Source organism: Myotis davidii, unplaced genomic scaffold (genome assembly GCF_000327345.1).
Source record: "Myotis davidii unplaced genomic scaffold, ASM32734v1 scaffold575, whole genome shotgun sequence".
Classification (NCBI taxonomy): Eukaryota; Metazoa; Chordata; class Mammalia; order Chiroptera; family Vespertilionidae; genus Myotis; species Myotis davidii.
This window is the reverse complement of record NW_006290306.1, coordinates 8,045,088-8,065,967: the sequence shown is the minus strand read 5'-3', so window position 1 is coordinate 8,065,967 and position 20,880 is coordinate 8,045,088. Positions and strand designations below refer to the sequence as shown.

Here is a 20,880-nt window from a genome sequence, read left to right as displayed (position 1 = left end):
TCCCCTAATCTGTCAAGACGAGAATGCCAGAGGATTTAGGTTTCATTGTAGTGAGTCTTTGTTAAGCTTTAGAGACCTCCCTCTGGATCTAACCATCTTTCCTTCTGTGGGGAAAACCAGTACCTTGTCCACCAACATTGGGACGGACTGACGCCAAATGGCGGAATACTCTGTATGCCTGGACTTGAGCCGAACAAAGACCTACTTGAGTCTGTATTTCCCTAGAATTAAAGATATTCCAGAGACGTTACCAATGTGCAAAGTAATGTGGGAGGCCCCCTGAGAATGGCAGTCTTGGGCCCCTTCATAGCAATGGCAAGGCATTCCTCTTTAAGAGATTTATTTCAGGACTGATTGGACTTTCCAAACCAACGTTTTTTGGCGGCAGAAAGAGACCAAGGTGGATGAGCCATCTATGACCAACACCTTTAGGAAGGAGGGCCCTGCTGCTTCCACCACTACCCTTTCACCTTTTCATTAATTGCAGTTTGCTTTTTACTCCTGTCCCTTACCCACCAAGAAAATGAACTTTTAAATGAAGACTGTGTGGTTGAAAAAAAAAAGGATTCTATGGAAAGTAACCTCACAGGATTGTCTGATCATAAGTTCCTAACAGGGCAGGTCACGGTGAGTAGTGATGCCCCAGGCACATAACTTTCAGCAAGAGGTCTGTCCTCGTCTTAAGCCAGCCCTGTGCACTGTTTCTGTGCGTTTAGGTTAACACACCTTTGAAATCAGGGAAACCACCTTCAAGAAATCAGGGGATCTTTTTAACTATCCTGTAGTCCAATCCCATATCCATGCCATTCTCCTTAGTTCCCTCCTTCATTTCAAATGCATAAAAGAAGCTGCAATCTGCTATTTTCCAGAGCATTTGAGATCTTGCTCTCCGACATATGTTTGGCTCAAATAAACTCAGGACATTCCTTATGTAATTCAATTGCCAATCCAAAGTCTTCTCCTTTAATCCTGATCACCCTTAATCTTCCTGAATCATTTAATTCTGTTAACAAGACTGAGTATGATATGTGAAAGCATCTAACACTGTTGGTAGAATCTCAAAAACAAAAAACACCCCCAAAAGGGCATATTTCTCTCCCTTACCTGGAAACTCGACTGCCTTGTGTTTTGTGAAAAGAGCTTCATTCTGAGACTTCATTCATGTGGCCATTCCTATTTACAGTTCAGTTCGTCGTAGACTTTCTACCACATTGCCTCAAATCTTTTGTGGGAAAAGGTGGCATAAAAATCTAAATAGGTTACATTCATTTAGTCTCATCTGGTTGCACTAGTTCTAGCCCAAATGTCCCTTTGGAGCGTTGGTCCCAAAAGGATTTCAAACTCAAATTTCTTCCTCATCTCAATCCAGATAATGTTCTCCTGAATTTTCCTTTTTCAGTTAATTTCAGTCACCAAGGTTCAAAATTCCGAAGTCATCTTTCACTGTCTCCTAAGTTCTTCATCTTTAAAGTCTCTCACCTCAATGTCAACTGTCCACTTGCTCTGTACTTTGTTCCATTGCTAGACTACTGATACATTACCCTTTTAACTGGACTCCCCCTCTTCAATCTTTGTCTTTCTCTAATTCATCCTAGACATTGGATCCATAAAGAACCTAGTTTTACAAATTGTGACATGAAATATGTACATGTCCATAATAAAACTTAATGAAGTGTCCATCAATTGGGGATTCATTGACTTACGTAGTAAATCCATGCAAATAATGATTAGTTCTTGTTTATAGATATGAAAATGTGTCCACAGTGTGTTAACTTCTGTATTGTCTATTGTTTTGACAGTGAGCATATATTTTAAAATTTAAAAAAATATATTTTCACTTGGAAAAAATAAGACCAGATATAATTTTAAATTTTATTATTAGACAATACAATAAAATTATATTTTTGCTATAATTACAGAAATATTAGTACATTACAATATTATAATATTGTCAAGATATATAAAATATTCAATATATTTTAAATATATTTCATTTGGTTATAGAGTGAATATTAAATTAAGTTTTGAAGCAGTAAGTTGCATTTGATGCATAGAAAAATCTTTGTAAGTTAAATTAGCAATAAACTCAAATTTAGTATTATTGTAATTCTTTTTATAAATAAGTTACTTAATAATATTTACCTTGCAAAACGAGAGACCTCTGAGCAAACTGTGAAATTCCAAAGGTGAAGCCCCAAATTTAAAAGAAACAAGTTATTTTACATTTTATCTGCAAAGTTAAATCTTCATAACTTTAAAAACTCCTCAGATTATAAAGCTACTACTGTAGAAAGTAACGCACATGAGCTGTGTTTCAATGCTCAGTCTTAGAAGTATATTTGAACAACTTAGTATGGCTTCATTGGAATTTAGCATTACTCGTCTTCCTCAGAAGTTAAACACTGATGAGAGGGCAAGAGAAGATGGAGGCTGGGGGACAAGCGGAGGCCAGTTATTTGGCATTAGCACCAATCTAGGGCTTTTTCTTATTAGTAACATTAGGTAACCGTAAGTTCATTTGTGAATTTGAACTTGAAAGAGAGGGACAGGTAGAACAATTGTAGCCAGCTCTACTTGGTAACTGTCTGTACGATTGTTGTTTTGGGGGGTATTGCCCAGAACAGTTTTTTTTTTTCTTCAATCTTTAGGGTGCATTGGAAATCACCGGGAAGACTTGTTAAAACAGATTTCTGGGACTTACCCCTGAGTTTCTAATTCTGTAGGTCTGGGTTGGCCCTAGAATTTGCATTTGTGACAAGTTTCCACATGCTGCTGGTCCAGGGACCACACTTCAAGAACTGGTCTATGGAGGGTTTGTGGAGATCCGTTAGCCCTCCATGCCAGTATGGTGCATTTTGGACAGTAAGATATTTTTAGAGCAAAATGTCTTAATATTAGGTGAGTCTAAATTAGTAATCTGAGTATAAAAAGTGCTTCTTCATTTAAGTGTAAAAATGGCTTGACATCAGTCATTTGAGCAGTGGAGGATGCGGACCGTGGTCACTGTCTGTGCTGTCCTCTGGGGCCACGTCTTCGCTTCCAAAGCAACTGAGATTGAAGCAACAAAACCAGAATTTAAATGTCAGCACCAACTCCACCTAGGTGGGTCAAGAAACATATTCAGGGCTTTTTCTTAGGTTGACTGACTTCTGAGACTCATCAAATAGTGCTACCATCAAGTATAAATGGTTTTAAATGTCTTGCAGATCTTTGTTTTCTTTATATTGTCCAGACCTTGGCTTCTGTGATGCCTAGGAAAAGCCAGAAGCCCTGGGTACCCCCTGGGCATAGATCTTATTTTTGAACCTTTTTTGAGGTCTGCTGAATTATCATGAAATATTAGGACAGAAGTAAAGAAGGAAAAGGGGGAAAAACAACTCAGATATGTAGGATTCCTAACAGAAACAAAATTACCTTTTCTGGGATATTAGGAATAAAACAAATATATATATAATTTCCCCCTATTAGTGTTTCTGTAATTTAGCATAGTGCCTGAGTATGGCTTGGCACTGAATAAAATGCTTGTTGAATTAAGTTACCCCGGGAATGTATCAGCACATTGAAAAGCAAGTTTTATGACACAGCTGCCAAGCTAGACAATTTGTACATTAATATTTTCACACAGTGGACTCTCTCAATATAGTTTGAAAGAATATGTAATATTTAAAAACATGTTTTTACCAAAGAAGAATTAGAGAAATAACAAAGGAATCTCAAAATATCCAAATTAAATGGAATATTTAGAGCAAAGGAAAAATCTTCTGAGCCTGATAATCCAACTAATGCCTTACGTTTTTTCATGGATTACTGAACTACTCAATTATATGCACTAACATTTATAAGAATGGAGATAAAGTACAAATCTAAGTAGTTTTCTTGTTATTTTTGTGGTTGTGCTGGTAAAAGTCAAAATTTAGACACATTTTAGAGTATGTGTGTAAAAAATATTCTATTAAAATTAAGTCACTAAAGTTAAAAATTGTACCTACTTGGAACACAAACAGGCTATATTGCTACAATGGACAAACAAAAAGACCTTAAAAACACAAAACAAAACCATACAGTGTTTTCACAGCTATTGCGACTCCAGGGAACCCTCGTTTTGGCCTTAGTGTTGAGGATATTTGAAAGAGCCCTAGGAAATCTGTGCACCTCAGTTTAATTCTGGTTCCCTCAAGCCTGAGGTTCATTAACAGATCCGAAAGTCCAGTTCCATCAGTGAAGCCTCATAATCCACTCACCCCCATCTCCTCTACTTAGCATCTAAAAGTCTTAGGAAGTCGGTGGGGCAATCTGAAACTGATAGAGCCTCCCTGAATCTCAAAGACTGGAATAGAAGGGGGCAAATCTTGGGAATTTAGTGGACCAAATATAGCTCTTCACTTGGCACATCAAACTTTATACAGTCACCATTTAGATAGTGCATTGGACACAAGTGGAATACCATTTCAGTGATATTTTGTGAAAGCTCTGCTGCCTTACCATAGGGAACTTGGAAACACAGACGTAGAGACCAGGATCACAGAGCTAACTTAAAGTAAGTGCTTTGTTGTGTGGAGAAACGAATAGAAACTTTGTACCAAGCCATCATAGAGCAATATTGTTTGGTTAGAGAGAAAAAAAAACCTTAAATGCATTTAAATACTTAAATAACCAATAAATGCATCATTACTTGATTATTGAAGATGAAATAGCAGTTCTATTTTCATTGATTTCTTCATTATCTTTTCTTCATGCACACCCGACAGCGACTTATGATCTTTTCTAACTCCCCAGCTTTCACAGTTGATGGAATAGGTTTTCTGAAAATAAATAAGAAAGAAAAGACAAGACAAATATCATCAATTTGTAGATAAAAAGGAAATGCTTGTTGGGTTTGAGTTTTATCAATGCATGTTATATCTCACCTAAACTTTATTATAGAAGGTATATTTCTGAAAATGTATATATATATGTAGACATTTTATGATTTTAGTTGTATTTCAGTAGCACAGAGGAAACATACAGATCATCTTTTTATAATGAAAACTACACCTACTTTTTAAATAGCCTGTCTTAAAACTCATCCGATAATATAAATTAAAATTAGCAGATCATTTAATGGTTTTATTCAGTAATTTACTATCAATCTATATCTAAATATTAACCAGTTAACTTCCATGCGTCCAAAACAGAAACCATCCCCACATCTTTTTATGCTATAGACGCTTATGGTGTACAAAGGGTTAAATACATCTAGTGATGCCTTTGTTGGCATGGTAGTACAAAACCATGGCTATCTGTTGCTGTTTATAAACTAGAAGTGCCAAGCTAAACAGGATTTCACTGGTATGCGAACCTTTAAAAATATGAGTACATCAACACACAGGTAATCAAAATCTAACAAAGGCAACCTTTTAATAGTTCTGCAGTTGAGTCATTAGATTAAATTTGATTTTGAATAATTACCTGAACATTCTTTTTGGGTTTAATGAAGCCAACCAGAAACTGTAGGAATTTGAATAGTAGTTGCATGTTCCTCTTCCATGACATTCTATGAATGGACTGGCTCGGAATTCTTCCAGGCAGGATCCCGGGGATGCCAGTGCTTGCCCAGAGCCCTCAGAACCTGCACTTGTGAACTATGACAATGAAAATATCAGAATAAGAATTCTGTGCATGGTGTTGAAATTTTTAGTGCCGTACATATATGGCATCTTGTCTTCTATTACTACATATGTATATAGTAACAGAAGACAAGAAAAAAAGCATGAATTTAGCTTCTTACGCTTTTTTGCTCAGATTTGCTAGCATTCCATTTACTTGCCATGTTGAACTATAGTCATCAAAAAGAAAGCAAAAACTTTCTTTTTCCCCAGGTGTGACTGGTTCTTTCCTGTCATTCAGAGGTCGGAATTAAATATAATTTCCAGAGGCTTCCTTTGATGTCATTCCTCTCACATTCTCTCCCTTTAGTCTTGCCTTATGTCCTTCATAGTACCATTTACCGTTGTTGCTGTGTCTTCCTGTTTATTGTCGACCTTCTCCACTAGGATAGAAGCTCCACGAGAGCAGGAACTTTGGCTCTCTGTAGGTATCTTCAGGACCTAGACCATTCATGGCATTTGGTAGGGGCTGATGTTTGAAACAATGGACATTTGTATGTAAAGAAGGGGGAATGGTGTCTTATAAATGATGCTGTACAGAATATGAATAACCACTAACTACAGTGTAAAGCAGTCAGACTCACAGATGGTCAGTTCATAGATTTCTTCATTTAGTACTTATATCAGGGGAAATTTTCTTTAACAGGTGATTTCTCTTAGTTGCCATCTTCATATGAATGCCAAAGGAAACAGTATAAGGCATAAAGATTTTGGGGCAGGCAGATTTAGGTGCAAATCCTAGTTTTACTACTTACTTATTGTGGGACCTTGGGAAATTACTCCTTTTTAAAAATATAATCTGTAGATGATAGAAACTATCTTGCCGAATTTTCATAAGGATTATGGAGTATGTATATAAAATATGTACTACATTTTTAAAAATAGACATTTCATTACCAATATTGTAGTTATTGTTCACCTAAATGTCTTATTTAGAATTTGTGGGTAATCTCCTGAGAAGTTTTTTCAAATGCTCCATTTTTTACCAAAGAAACAACTTACTGGTTTTTTAAAAAGAGAGTATATTTTCACATTTATAAGCAAATGTTCATGACATATTATATGAATTGATGATAGTCACATTTTGGGGGCATTTAGGATTTCATAGGCAGTTTTTACTATGAATTTGCTGTCCCTTTTTCCTTACCATGATGAAAGAAAATCCTGTCCAGAGAGAAATCCAGTCATGGGGACATGCGGGAATGTCTGTGGTTTGGCTGTGAATGGCTATGGCAATCGCAGGACCTTCACAGACAGTGCATCTGTGACATGAAACAAAGAATGTGGTGGCATTACCACTTTTTGCACTGTGATTTGCTGTCTGCAGTGTGATTACAAATGGAGTAATTTACCTGGTTTCATCACAAACTAAAGGATTGAATTTTTACCTGCTAATATAAGGCTGCAGGGCCCTGCCGGTAATTGGAGCCATGTCCATTGGCATCGGAGCTGGTGTTGACAGCCAGTATGAATAATCATTTCGAGATGCGAAATTACATACATCATTGATGTTACAGAATAGGAATGGCATTGTGGTAAATCGCTGTAGGCAGCTTCCAAGAGTTCCTAATAAAACATCAGACTAGGTATCACTTTCAGTAGCATTAAAACTATTTTGAATATTGTTACTAGGTAGAGACGAATTAAAACATAATCTATGGCAAAAACTGAAGAAAGACAACACTAAAGAGTTATAACTGCTGAGAGGTGGGAGCGGCTGGGGAGAGGTAAATGGGGAGAAAAGGAGACTTACCAGGTATGTAATACATTAAGCAATAAAAATTTTTTTTAAAAAAGCTGTAACACGGAAGAGTTATATAACAAAATGTGTTATATAAGTTTAAAAAATGATAGAAATTAAAGATTCAGTGGGTAAACAAATCCTCTTTCTCCTTCCATAATATTTCCCGTGGCTCTTTCTAATCAGTCTAGTATTTGAGGACTGGTAGAGGTTAGTTAGTTTTTGCTTCAAAGTATTCTTAGTTCTTGATATGTATATAATAGCTAATAGCCAGATAAAGCTTTAGAAAAGATGTTGCTTTTAATATTAAAAAAGTGATTAAGTGAAAATTGTTTTTGTTGAATAGGACAAGCTATATTGGCATTTAAGAGCAAGGCTCCTGGCTTCGAGTTCAAGATGACGGAGTAGCACTCAGCAGGTGTGGCTCAGTGGTAGAGAGTCAACCTATGAACCAGGAGAAATCGTGGTTCAATTTCTGGTCTAGGCACATGCCTGGGTTGCAGGCTTGATCCCTAGTAGGTGGCATGCAGGAGGCAGCCGATCAATGATTCTCTCTCATCATTGATGTTTCTATCTCTCTCTCTCCCTCTCCCTTCCTCTCTGAAATCAATAAAAATATATTATTAAAAAAAAGATGACGGAAGTTCCTGAGTTCACCTCCTCTCATTGACACCAAAACAACAACTACATATAGAACAGCTATCTCTGAGAACAACCTGAAAACCAGCAGAACAGATTTTCTACAACTACTGATATTTTTTAAAAGCCACATTGAAATGGATAGGAGGGGTGGAGACTAAGTCTACTCAGGACTTACCCTATCCTCCACTCCCCATGCGGTGACTCACAAGTGGGAGGGATATCACAACCACAGAGATCTTCCCCAAAGAGCTAGGGGTCCCAGCCCTAGCCTGGGAGACCTAACCCAGGAAGAGGAACCCCTATAACATCTGGCTTTGAAAACTAGCAGGGTTTATATCTGGGAGAGCCAAAGGGAAACCCAGGTTGTGCTCTCTGAGTCCTGGCACAGAGGAGCAGATTGAAAAGCACCTAGGTCATATGCGAAGGTGAGACATTGAACTAGCTCAGGGCGTGTGCTGTAGCAACAGGAATCTGTTAGAACTTTCTCCTGAGTCAGAGGTGCTGGCAGGCCCCATTCCCCTCTCCCCTTCCTTTAACCTAGCAGGTGCCATTTTTGACACTCCATTAACCTCTCGAACACTATTCACCCCACCCTGGTGTTTCCCTGAGGACCCACCCAGGTTAGCACTCATCCAAAGAGGCTCCTTCCCTGCCACACCCCATGGGTGCTTATCTGAAGAAAATGAAACACTAATTCAAAAGGATATATGTATCCCCATGTTCACTGCAGCATTATTTATAATAGCCAAGATATGGAAGTAACCTAGATGTTCATCAATAGATGAATAAAGAAGAAATACATGCGCGCACACACACACACACACACACACACACACACACACACACACGCCAGAATATTAGCTATGAAAAAGAATGAAATCTTGCCCTTTGTGACAATATGGATAAGTGAAATAAATCAGAGAAAGACAAATACTTTATCTATGGAATCTACAAAACTAAACAAATGAACAAAACAAATCAACTCAGGTACAGAAAAACTAATTGTTGCCAGAGGGTTGGGTGGCGGTGGTATGGGCAAAAAGGTGAAGGGGATTAAGAGGTGCAAACGTATAAAGTCACAGGATGTACAGCATACGGAATACAGTCAGTATCACAATAACTATGATACAGATGGATAATGGACTTTGTGGTGATCACTTTGGAAGGTATATAAATATGAAATCTCACTATGTTGTATACCTGAAACTAATAATATTGTATGTCAACTACGATTAAAAAGCTTTACATTCGCCCTAACCGGTTTGGCTCAGTGGATAGAGCGTCAGCCTTCAGACTCAAGGATTCCAGGTTCGATTCCGGTCAAGGGCATGTACCTTGGTTGCGGGCACATCCCCAGTAGGGGGTTGTGCAGGAGGCAGCTGATTGATGTTTCTCTCTCATTAATGTTTCTAACTCTCTATTCCTCTCCCTTCCTCTCTGTAAAAAATCAATGAAAATATATTTTTTAAAAAAGCTTTACATTGTAGAATAAACATTAGATATTAGGCCTATGTTTTGTTTACTCTCTTTAAAAAGTACTGTAACATACCCAAGGTACTTCAGAGCGAAGCACCACATACCATAAACATCTACCATCTGTATTTGGAACAGCGAGTGGGAATTTGGACTGGGACATTACCCAGGTCTTGTCCATAAGCTTGTTCATTTCCTTGTATGAAAAGGAGAGAGAACCCACTATAGAGTGGCTCTGTTCCTTCTGGACAGGAAGGAATTGCTGTGGTCTGACTATGGCGGGTGAAAAGAAAGCCTCTCATCATTGTCCTGGTTGCAGGTGGTCCGATGTCACCACGTATCCCCTTCAAACCTGGCCGTCCATCGAATCCAGGTGGTCCTTCAAGAAACACATTATACATGTTGCAACACAAATAACCTCAAACTTATTCCAAAGTACTAATTTAAATGTTTGTGTATATCTGATAAGCCCCAAATATAGAAAGGAGCCACAGAATAGTGGTTTATAAAATGGTCAAACAATATTATTAAATGCTTGAATAATGTCACACAATGCCTGTTATAGATACTGCATAATGAACATACATTGTATGTTACAAATACAATGCCCGTGTCTATCTTATGGGTGTTCTGAGATCAGGTCTTCTGCTTTGTATTTCTCTGTGGTGCCTAGCACAGTGGTCTGCCTCTGGTAGGTCTTATGTACATCTTTTATGCATAAATCAGTGTATCCTACAATGGAAATAAGTCAAATATCTATGCTTTGAAAATCTATTCAAGAAGATAAGTTACATAGATTTTTTCATAAATTCAATAAACATGGAAAACATTGACAGTTCCTTTCAAAGGTGCAAACTTCAAGAATGTTTTTGATCAATTAGTAAGGCAAGTAAAAACAGAAGACTTTTTGTTCTGTGATAAGAGTTTATTTATATGAATTAAAACAAGAATACTTTTTTTACTTTGTAAATTTTCTCTGCATTTGAGCAAGCTGATTAATACACCTTTGTCACTATCCATTTTCTCATTCCTCCTGTTCTCCCTTTCTTCATCAAATACCCACTATTTATGATACTGGCAGAGGCTAGCCACCCCCATATCCTCTGATCCATTTCTACTGCCACTGCACCCCGACCCTCCACTCCAACCTGATCTGGGTGATGGTTCTTTAGAATTCTAAGGACACGCAGAGCTAGCAGACACTGGGATTTTTGGCCTAGTGAGTCAAGGGAGGTATTGTTCCCCATGAACAACCAGGCCATAGAGTCAGGCAGTGTCCTAGTTTAGTCCTAATTCTAAGTCAATACTTTTCACAAGGATTTGGTAAAGCCCCAATATTATATATTTTTTTCTGTCTCCTCACTCATTTCTGTCTTCAGGGTCCATGGGTCAGTCTTTGAAATTAACAAATAGGCCATATCCGAATTCTTAAAAGTTGTCTTGAAAAGTCAGATTGTCATTGTTTTAAATATATCAGATAGAGAAGGTATCTTCACTGTTCCTAGCATCTACCCTCTTTTGCAGGGGGCTATCCCTGGCTCAAACAGAAGATCCCTTCAGGTCTCTGCACAGGAATTGTGAAGTGATTAGCTGAGCATGACAAGGAACTCAAATGAGTGATTATGCAAATCAGCATGATCCGAGGATATTCTGCATTTCCACGAAAGTCCAAGGCTTTCCATTTAGACCAATGCTGTTTGACTCTTGGATCCCTTTCTCATTCTTAGGAGGTCTTTGGTAGCATTAGGACCAACTATGTCTGCTTCAGTGGTTCCCAAACTTTTTTGGCCATGCTCACCTAAGCATCTCTAAAATCCTGATGCCCCGCCCCCATGACATATAATTCTTACTATTCAAAAAGTGAATAATTATTCATGCGGAGGAAGCCTAAAAGATCATCAACTTGGTCTAAACAAGCTTCCAAAGAACATGGCATCCATGAAAGAGAAAAAAGAAAGAAAGGACAGTTGAAATACTGAGGAAGAAATCTCTAAGAAATTGTTAAAAAAGAATAGTAATATGAAGTGATATGAAAAAATAGCAAATAAAGTTTCAAAACATAGAGGACTGGAATGCATAAATATGTCACAATATATATTTATATACTGTATAAACATATAAGGCCTCTGGAACCATAAGAAATGCCAAAAATTCACTGTTAATAACTCATTCTCAAATTGCCCCCGTGTCGGGTGTGTGGCCCACGTTGGGAACCACCAGTCTACTTGCTAATCATTCTCAGTACAATCTGTACTGGAGTACTTTTGCTCTTGCTGTGGTCCCTTTCTGAAAGAACTAACTTGGTCAGTAAACTTCTTTTAATTAATAGAATTATTAGTAAGACTTCTTTTTCCAATTTAAAAAAACACATTTGAAGGAAAGTCAAATAAATAGTGCTCTAATGTACACTCATGACAATACTAAATTATGAGTTATTATGAAATTGATATAGTTAATATTAGCATATTTGAATTTTTAAAGATTTAAATATCCAGTCTTTATAACCTTATTATAATAGATCTGGGCATATAATTGGGAAATCACATTTAGAATTTTTTCTTATTTTAACAAAGGCAGCAATCCTAAAATATAAGATTTGGACATCTAGGTAGTTTGTAGGAGGTGCTTTTGAAACTTTTGCAGAAGGTAGATTTTGACCCAGGTGGATATATAGCTTATGTTCAGACTTAAATATTTAAGAGGCTTTTTCCCCACTCAGAGTTATTGAGTTGTAGTCAAGAATGGCATAGTTGCCGAAACCGGTTTGGCTCAGTGGATAGAGCGTCGGCCTGCGGACTGAAGGGTCCCGGGTTCGATTCCGGTCACGGGCATGTACCTGGGTTGCGGGCACATCCCCAGTGGGAGATGTGCAGGAGGCAGCTGATCGATGTTTCTCTCTCATCGATGTTTCTGACTCTCTATCTCTCTCCCTTCCTCTCTGTAAAAAATCAATAAAATATATTTTTTTAAAAAAAGAATGGCATAGTTAACACATGGCTTTCCCAAGTAAGGCTATCAAGTTGCTCTTCTATTTATATCAAGGTAATATTTCTCTACTTGTATAACACTCCCATAAGTAGATATTACTAACCAAGTACTCCTATAAATTAAAAACAGCACTGGCCTTTATGAAAATGGAATTAGTACTTCATGAGGACTAAATGTCCTCAAACTAATTTGGTGAATATTTGTCTAGTTAGGAGGTAGGAAACCTGGTGTGTTCCAGTAACTCTTGATTTTCATCTCCCAGATGAGTGTTCTGCTGCTGGTTTTTAGTCTAATTTGAACAGCACACACTGAAAGATCTAGATTATTATTGTGGTCACATATTCAAGTAAGACTTCTCTGTCTATTGAAAGCTCTCCAGCGAAGGCAATAAGCTGGCCGTTTACCTTGCTCTCCTTTAGAACCTTTGCTACCTTTTTCTCCAGTTGGTCCAGGAATTCCAGGCTTTCCATCCTTGCCTGGTTTACCTCTCGGCCCACAGGGTCCTACACATAAAACAACAAAAACAAAAAACAAAACAAAAAAATCCACATCGTATTGAATAGTTCATATAGGATAAAAGGTAGGGTGGTGTGCCATCCAGTTTACCTGGGATGCCCCCAGTTTCAGTAGTGTAAGTGCTGCAAGCTGAGCAGAAGCTAAGCCTGTGTAAACTGGGACAGTTGGTCATCCAATTTGTTACACCCTCATTCCCAGGAAAAAAGGCCCCTTAGAAATGAACGAGTTGTTTATGAAATACAGCATTTTAAAACTGCTGCCATTTTGATTTATGCTGTTCCAGAATTCACTATGCCATTGTATTGATCGAAGTAATATGTCATCTCCCAGGTGATTCAAACAAATTTAGAACATAATTCTATTCAGAAGACTATCACAATCTGGTGAACCTATATAAAGGGGTTAGTTCAATTTTCATACACTAATTCTAGTATTTTGAAAAGCTTTCATAAGATTAACCTTACATTTATATTTACTACTTTTCCAAGTGCTGTACAAAGCATTAGAAATGTCCCAATACATAGAAGTCAGGTTTATTCAGGCAATCAGAAATAGAGCTCTAAGACTAACAGTTGTCAGAGAAGACAGAATACTTTTACCTTAATTAAAAAACAACATCCCTAAGTGCCCTAGAGTGTACTTACTCAAGTTTACACCATGCACAACAGCTTTCAATATACTCAAAAGGCTTTGTATTTGCTGGTCAAGACTGACATGAGCTCAAATTTGAAACCGATTATAAAAATCCCTACAGTGTGTAACATTTCCTGTGAAGCACCGTTTGCTAGTTCAACTACTTCCTAGCGTTCCAAGTCAATGCTTCCAGTCCCACACCTGGGATTCCCGGTGACCCTGGTGGCCCAGGTTCTCCTGGCATCCCTGGTCCTCCAGCTTGGCCCGGTGGCCCTGGACTTCCTGGAAGGGAGATGATCTTAACTGTGCCAGGGTCTCCACGTGCACCTATTGACATGAACATAAGGAGATGATGGCTTTATTGATGAGCTACCCTTTCTTCATGGAGAGCAATACTAAGGCAATAATATTTACCTTGTGGCCCTTTTGGCCCAGGTGGCCCTGGAGGTCCAATTTCTCCTGGAAATCCTGGATTACCCTTCTCTCCTTAAAACAAAGGGAGGGGGAGGGGGAAATGTGATTCCTCTTCTTTTTAATTTAATTTTTTAAAATTATTTTTTTTATTGATTAAGGTATTACATATGTGTCCTTATCTCCCCATTGCCCCCCACTCATGCCCTCACCCCCCTGTTGTCTGTGTCCATTGGTTAGGTTCATATGCATGTGTGATTCCTCTTAGAACAGTGGGTTTCCTAGCTAGATACCGGAAATTGTGACTGGAAGTTATAACTCTGTGACAGCCTGCAACAGTGATATTCACATGGGTTTTGGCATTTCATTTGGACCCACTGTTTAATATCTATTGAAAAGTATATTCTTGTAGTAAGCATTAAGGTTTTGTATTTTAGCATTGAAGGGGGGAAGTTTCTAAGAGTTCACTAAGTTCAGAAAGCAATTCAATGTAATATTTAAGGTAAAATACAAAGTGACATCGAATCCTATTTCTAAATTAAAAAAGTGTAAACTCAGTAATGCCAGATGATAGATGGTCTTATTCTGAAATATGAGGGTGATTAAATGTTTCATGGACCATACACACTTTAACAGCTGATAGCTCAGTTTTGAAAATGAGATGTATTTTAATAAACACTGCCTTTATAATTATTCAAAGTGTGTGTATACATTTATTGGGATACCCTATATTTGATAAGAGAACTGGATTTTATGAATCTCCCCTCTAACTATCTCCCCAGAATGTTTCTTTAGTGAGGCCTTTATGTAATTTTTCAATCCTTAGATATTCCTGTTGTGAGACTGGGGAAGTGACAGGTGGCACACATGTTTCCAGGCTGCCTGCCAGTAGTCACCCACCCAATGTCTAATGAGACTCATCAGAATCAATTGCTTTGACTTATTCTTAGCTAATGTGCTCCTTGTGGAATCAGTGATTGAAAACATGAACAAGGCTCTCTTTGAACTTCTTAGTCCTGGAAAAAGTCTTCCTTTATGATAATGTGGCTGTATTCACTTTGGCTACACTTATTATTTAGCATCTTACAGTCTATAATAGATTCCCTGCCATACACAAAATAATAATGAGATTTAGCCAGCGAAGACAACAAATCCCATAGTCAAAAACTTATTTAAGGTGACAGCACCCTTATGGAAGATTAGAGAATTTCTAAAACCTGAAGCTTATATTTCTGGGGATGAACATCTTAAACTTAAAAATCCCCAAAGTATAGGTTTTTTTTCTGATTAAAAACATAATATATGTGCCCCATAAAAAATGCTAAAACCTACATATAAAAATGTACCCGGTACTTACCCTCCCCAACTAATAAACCGTTTAATGAATATTCTTTTAGATTTTCAGCTTTTAAACTTGTAATACATGCACAAGGTAAAAGAAATAACCCAAGCAATGCTGTTGCTATTAATGTAGGTCCCCAGCCCCCAACCCTCACACATCAGTACATTCAAAGGTAACCACTTTAAACTGTTTCTGTTTAGTTTTCCTATAGTTTCCACCTTTAAGGTATGGTTTTGTTTTTTAAGTCCTCTTCTTCACTAACACTGAGGTCTTTTTTATTAAATCCTAACTGTCTGGGATGACTGTGGGAGTTCAGTAAACATGTGTGTGACTTACACTGTGAATCTCAGTCATTGTATTTGCATCCAAAGAGCAGTTCACAAAACAGTACCTTTCATGCCTGGAAATCCTTGGAACCCAGGGTCACCTCTGGGCCCTGGCAGACCTGGAGTACCGGGGGCTCCCTATATTTCAAATAAAAAAGAGCAGAACCACAGACAAATTTTAAAAATCACAACATTCAAAGAAAATAGGATATAAATAGGATAAAATATGATCGGTAAGAATGAGCTGAGGTTAAGAGACATCATTTTAACTTTGCAATCACTGTTTCACCTCCTATAATTCCTCTGCCACCTACATATCTCCTTAAGACTATTGTTTTCAATAATAATAACTTAAAAAAAGAAATAAAAGGTAACCTTAAGCCCAAGACAAACATAACCTCTGATACTCATAAATGCGGTGTGACTATTGGATCCAATTGGATAGGAAGAGCAGGCACCAGACTGCTAGAATAAGAATTATAATTTGTATTTGTAATTCTTGTGAAAACAAGCTGTTGAACTGTAGCACCCATCGTCATTCTAACTAAGCCAGCAGAATTATAAATTGGTCAGAGTGGTAGAAATAGTGTCCAAAGATGGGAGCATGAAGGCGTGGTTAGGGCAGTTCTGACATGCACTTTGGACAAGGATGCAATGGTCTGCCTGGGAGGAGATGATCCCTCCAAATGAGGCTTTACACGAATTGCTCTTGTAGCCATGAGATGCCCAAGCAAAGACATAGGAGGAGAGGGGGAGCAGGGCTTCCGAAAAGAGCCATATATTGGAATGTATGTTAAATGTACAGTGTCCATGTGAATTGAGACAGAATGTGATTACTTGAAAACTGGACATGAAAAATGCCAACAACAACAAGACTGCCCTTTGAGCCAACTGTCATTGGAGCAAGAAGACCAAACGAAGAAGCAGTCCTATTGCTTGGATAAGGCCGTGTGAGGTTAAAAAAAGGAGGGAGAGCAAACAGAATCATCTGATCCAGGACTTCCAGGCTTCTGAGGTCTGGCAGAGATAACCAGGGAGGAGGGCCCGGTGCCAGGCCCAGGCTTGGGTGGGGAGTGAGCTCTTCCAGGCAAGGAGAAAGCTGGCAAAGGCAGCCTGCCAGTTTAGACATCCATCAAGAAGAATTACCTTTCGAGCACCAGTGTGGAAGCCTAGATCGTGGAAGCCCAGAAGGTTTAAGATCACATTTCCAAACCAGACTGTCCACATCCCAGTGTCCTGGGGAGAACTTTTGATGTGATCATAGGGTCAGTGTTTGCCACTTTCAAAGAATCATGAAGAACTCAGACTGAAGAAGGGCAAATATCTCACTTTTCAAATAAAAAAAAGGTTTTAAAAGGGTAGATTTTGGAAACCAAATACCAAGAGATCTTAAGAGAGCAGCACGATTCCTGACCCAGAACATCTATGACAGAACTCTGATTCCTCATCAGTCTCCAAGAATTTGATGTAAACAGAGGAATCAGAAAGCTAGGAAGAAGGTTGAGGTGCTGCGTGAGAGGCTGAGTTGAGAGATAGTAATAGGCTGGGAGATGAGCCTAAATGAACAAAATGACATCTAAGAAAGGTAAATGTGAAAGTCCCACATTTAAGTCTCAACTAAACATGCAGAACAAGAACTAATGGAGAAAACTTAGTAGCAGTTCACGGGGGAAAGGCACATGGGCTTTCATTGACTGTAAGCTCAATGTGCGTTGACAAGTTGGGGACGTGGCAGCCAAGCAGCCCGAGTGGATTTTAGGTTGTGTTACAAAGTGGGGATGTCAGGGTAGTGAGACTCTTCCCTCCTCCAGGCACCCCACTGACGACCGAGTTCTCACTCCTGGATATTCTTTGTCCAGGGCCTGCATTTTTAAGGGAGATATTGACAAACTAGGATATATCAATAGAGGCAGGGATGATGAAAAGTTAAACTGAATTAGAAAAAAAAAAAGCAACACAAACAGGTATTTATTGGAGGGGGAGAAAATATAGGAGTGGGCAAAAGTAGGTTTACAGTTGTGAGTATGTGAAAGTTTATTCTTGTATTATTTATTTATTAATTAATGTATTTATTATTATTATTAACCTACTTTTGCCCACCCCTGTATTTGGAAGGAAATGGCAGGTATTTACGAACACTGCAGTGTATGTCATGGGAAGACAATATACATTTAGGGGTAGCACACATAACTTTGAAAGCATATTAACAGAGACAAATCATGTTGTCTTCTAGAGCAATCCCAAACCCCTAGGTGTTTTTTGAAGCTTCCATAACTGGAATTGTTCAGAATCGAAACAAGAAAAGGTCGGGAGTGACATAGAGAAGGGTCCCACATGGACCACACTTTAGGGGCCTCTTAGAAGCCAAATCTAATGCTTACGACTCTGGTTCTCTGAACTCCTGGACTCTGGCTTCTCCTGGGTGCACTGCACAGAAGCATGACAGATGGGAACATTTTGTTGCCTCTGCCTCTGATCCTGGCACTTGGTTTGGAAGAATACAAGAAGTCAAAATGGTTTTCCACACTTACGGGAGGACCCGGTGGCCCTGTGTCTCCTATGGTTCCAGGTGGGCCTCTTGGGCCTGGCTCGCCCATAAGTCCCTTGTCTCCCTTTATGCCTTTGATGTGACTCCCCGGGGGTCCAGGGGGACCAGGCTCACCTGAATTCAGAAAGAGCCTGTTAGTACTGCAGGCCGGGGAGCTCGGCAGGTTCTGTCGGCGATTCTTTGGAAGAGAGTGCAAACCCTGTTCCTGACCATTACCCTGAACAGTTTCTCCTTTGGGAGGGTGATGGGATTGTGGTCAAGACAGAATGAGATAACGCCAGTGCAGCACCTGGCACAAGGCAAGAACGGTTTCTCCCTGATGCAGGTCTGGGAGAGCAGGATCTTCTCCAGCTCCGTACCTAACCCAGAGCAGGAGTCACTGGGAATGGATGCATCTCTGTCTTTTAGGCTAATTTGGCATTTACCAATTTTACAGACCATCTGCCTCAACAATACCAACAGCTTTCGGGCACTCTGCGTGAAAACCGGTGGGTATGGGAAGGTGGAGAAGACCGGAGGGAAAAGAAGCAATAAGGTCACACGAGGGGGAGTTGAAAGCTTCTGATGTTAAACATTATTTTCATTCTTTTATCTTCTTTAAAAGTAGACCCTCTACCTGGATTTCCTCTTGGGCCTGGTGGACCTCGGTTTCCCTTTTGGCCAGGGATGATTGCACCAGGGAAACCTGGTGGCCCTGGGAATCCTGGCACGCCCGGGGGTCCTTGAGGCCCAACGTCTCCCACTGTCCCTTTCCTGCCGGGAAGGCCGGGCAAGCCTGGGGCTCCTCTGTCTCCTTTCGCTCCTGCAAAGGGAAAGGCTTTATAAGTTTCCGTAATGCCCCTATACTGGGAGTTATTGTTTGTGGTTATCTCTAATAATGTGTCAAGATTCACTATATATATATATATATATATATGTATGTATGTATGTATTAAATAAGCTGGTAGAAGAAATGCAGGTCTCGAGTCAGTTCTGCCTTTGATTAGCCATTTGATCTTGGCAAAGGCACTTTACTTTGTCATATTCTTTTTTTAAAAAAATATATTTTGTTGATTTTTCAGAGAGGAAAGGAGAGGGATAGAGAGTTAGAAATGTCGCCGAGAGAGAAACATCAATCAGCTGCCTCCTGCACACCTCCTACTGGGGATGTGCCCGCAACCAAGGTACATGCCCTTGGCCGGAATTGAACCTGGGACCTTTCAGTCCGCAGGCCGATGCTCTATCCACTGAGCCAAACAGGTTAGGGCCATATTCTTATTTTTAAAGTGAAGGTAGGATATGACCTAGCTCACGTCTTCAAGGACCCAGTGAGGTAATAAATGGAAAAGTGAGATGGAAAAGCATGGTGTAAGGTCTATAAAGTGTTCTGTAAATGTAAGCCATGATTGTTATTATCTGGTGAACTTTCATTAAAATGACATTATTTAATCACTGAAAACTCAGTACAGCTCACAAAGCTAAAACTTCATGGCAATGATGTGTGCATTGGAGGTGGCATGCAGCTCAGTCCAGGCAAAGGAACAACAAAGCTGTAATCCCGCTCTGTCCTCTGGTTACTCCTCCCCCATACTCTGCAAGGGATGGGTGTGGCAGGAGCTTTGGATTTACCAAGGAAGGCCCCCAAAGGTCACTACTAAATAATAATATTTTTTAATAACCTTCAAGAACTTGTACATTGACATTCACGAATGGAAAACTGCTGTATAAGTTTAAAATAAACTCTCCCCTCTCTCCCATCTTGGTATTATTATAGAAACAGTAAGTGGCATAAAAATTGGAGACAGATATGATGGCAGGAAGACAAAGTGGGGATGAGGCTGCTGGCACAGGAAGACTTTGGGAAGCTATTATGCAGGGAAGACTTAAAGTGAGGATGGAAACAAAATGGATGAATATTGACTATCTAGCCTTTTGTCTATCATGTTCTTTAGCTTTTGGATGTTTAGATGATTTCAGCTCACTCTAAGCTGTGAAATACTGTATTTGTACAATGGTCTGGCAAAGGTCTGAGGCACCAAGTTGCTGTCTTGGGTTATATATTCCAAGTCCATTCAAATTCTTCCTTGTTTTATGATATGGTTTCTTTTTAGGATTTGGGAGAATAAACTAATGAAAAGGATTCAGACCTTCCACGTCTCAATGAACTCTTCTCCATATTTAGTTATCCTAGAGGAAATGAGGTACATAATCATTTACTTACACAATTAGGCTATTTGTTATTTTTGACTCTTTTTTAAAGCTTAAGATGTGGTCATTTTATATCAAATTTTATTTCCAAATAAATGCTAAAGATTCCTCATTCCAAATGGTTAAATTGGGAAATTAGCCCAGGAAAATGAACAGAAACTCTCCTTTTGGACATAATCCTAAAACTTGTCTGTGACCTAGACTGGGAAAGCTATTTGCTCATGGGGGAGGGAAGTGTGTGAGAGAACGTGGGGATATTGAACTCATCCGCAAAGATGATCACATCATCCAGAAACAAACAGGAAGGGGCAGCTTTTGTCTATGTTCTCAGTTGAGCTGGTAGGTCAAGAGGAAGTTCCTGCCCCTCTGAGTTTCTCAGTAGCATCAGACTACTTCTTGCTTGTTCTTGTGAGTATTAATAACCACGG

General features: G+C 39.0%; 1 protein-coding gene across 1 annotated transcript in view; it reads right to left on the bottom strand.

Annotated features, from left to right (window-relative positions):
• Positions 1-1,956: 1,956 nt before the first annotated feature.
• The window catches only part of COL4A3 (collagen type IV alpha 3), a gene marked incomplete at its 5' end in the record, with an annotated part of 118,577 nt that continues 99,653 nt past the window's right edge, over positions 1,957-20,880 (bottom strand). Inside the window, 11 exons of the mRNA XM_015563697.1 lie at positions 1,957-4,802; positions 5,449-5,621; positions 6,793-6,907; positions 7,034-7,211; positions 9,668-9,880; positions 12,894-12,992; positions 13,840-13,965; positions 14,053-14,124; positions 15,783-15,855; positions 18,249-18,379; positions 18,882-19,067. Coding sequence (XP_015419183.1) covers positions 4,721-4,802; positions 5,449-5,621; positions 6,793-6,907; positions 7,034-7,211; positions 9,668-9,880; positions 12,894-12,992; positions 13,840-13,965; positions 14,053-14,124; positions 15,783-15,855; positions 18,249-18,379; positions 18,882-19,067 — 1,448 coding nt within the window. The remainder of the gene's footprint in view (positions 4,803-5,448; positions 5,622-6,792; positions 6,908-7,033; positions 7,212-9,667; positions 9,881-12,893; positions 12,993-13,839; positions 13,966-14,052; positions 14,125-15,782; positions 15,856-18,248; positions 18,380-18,881; positions 19,068-20,880) is intronic.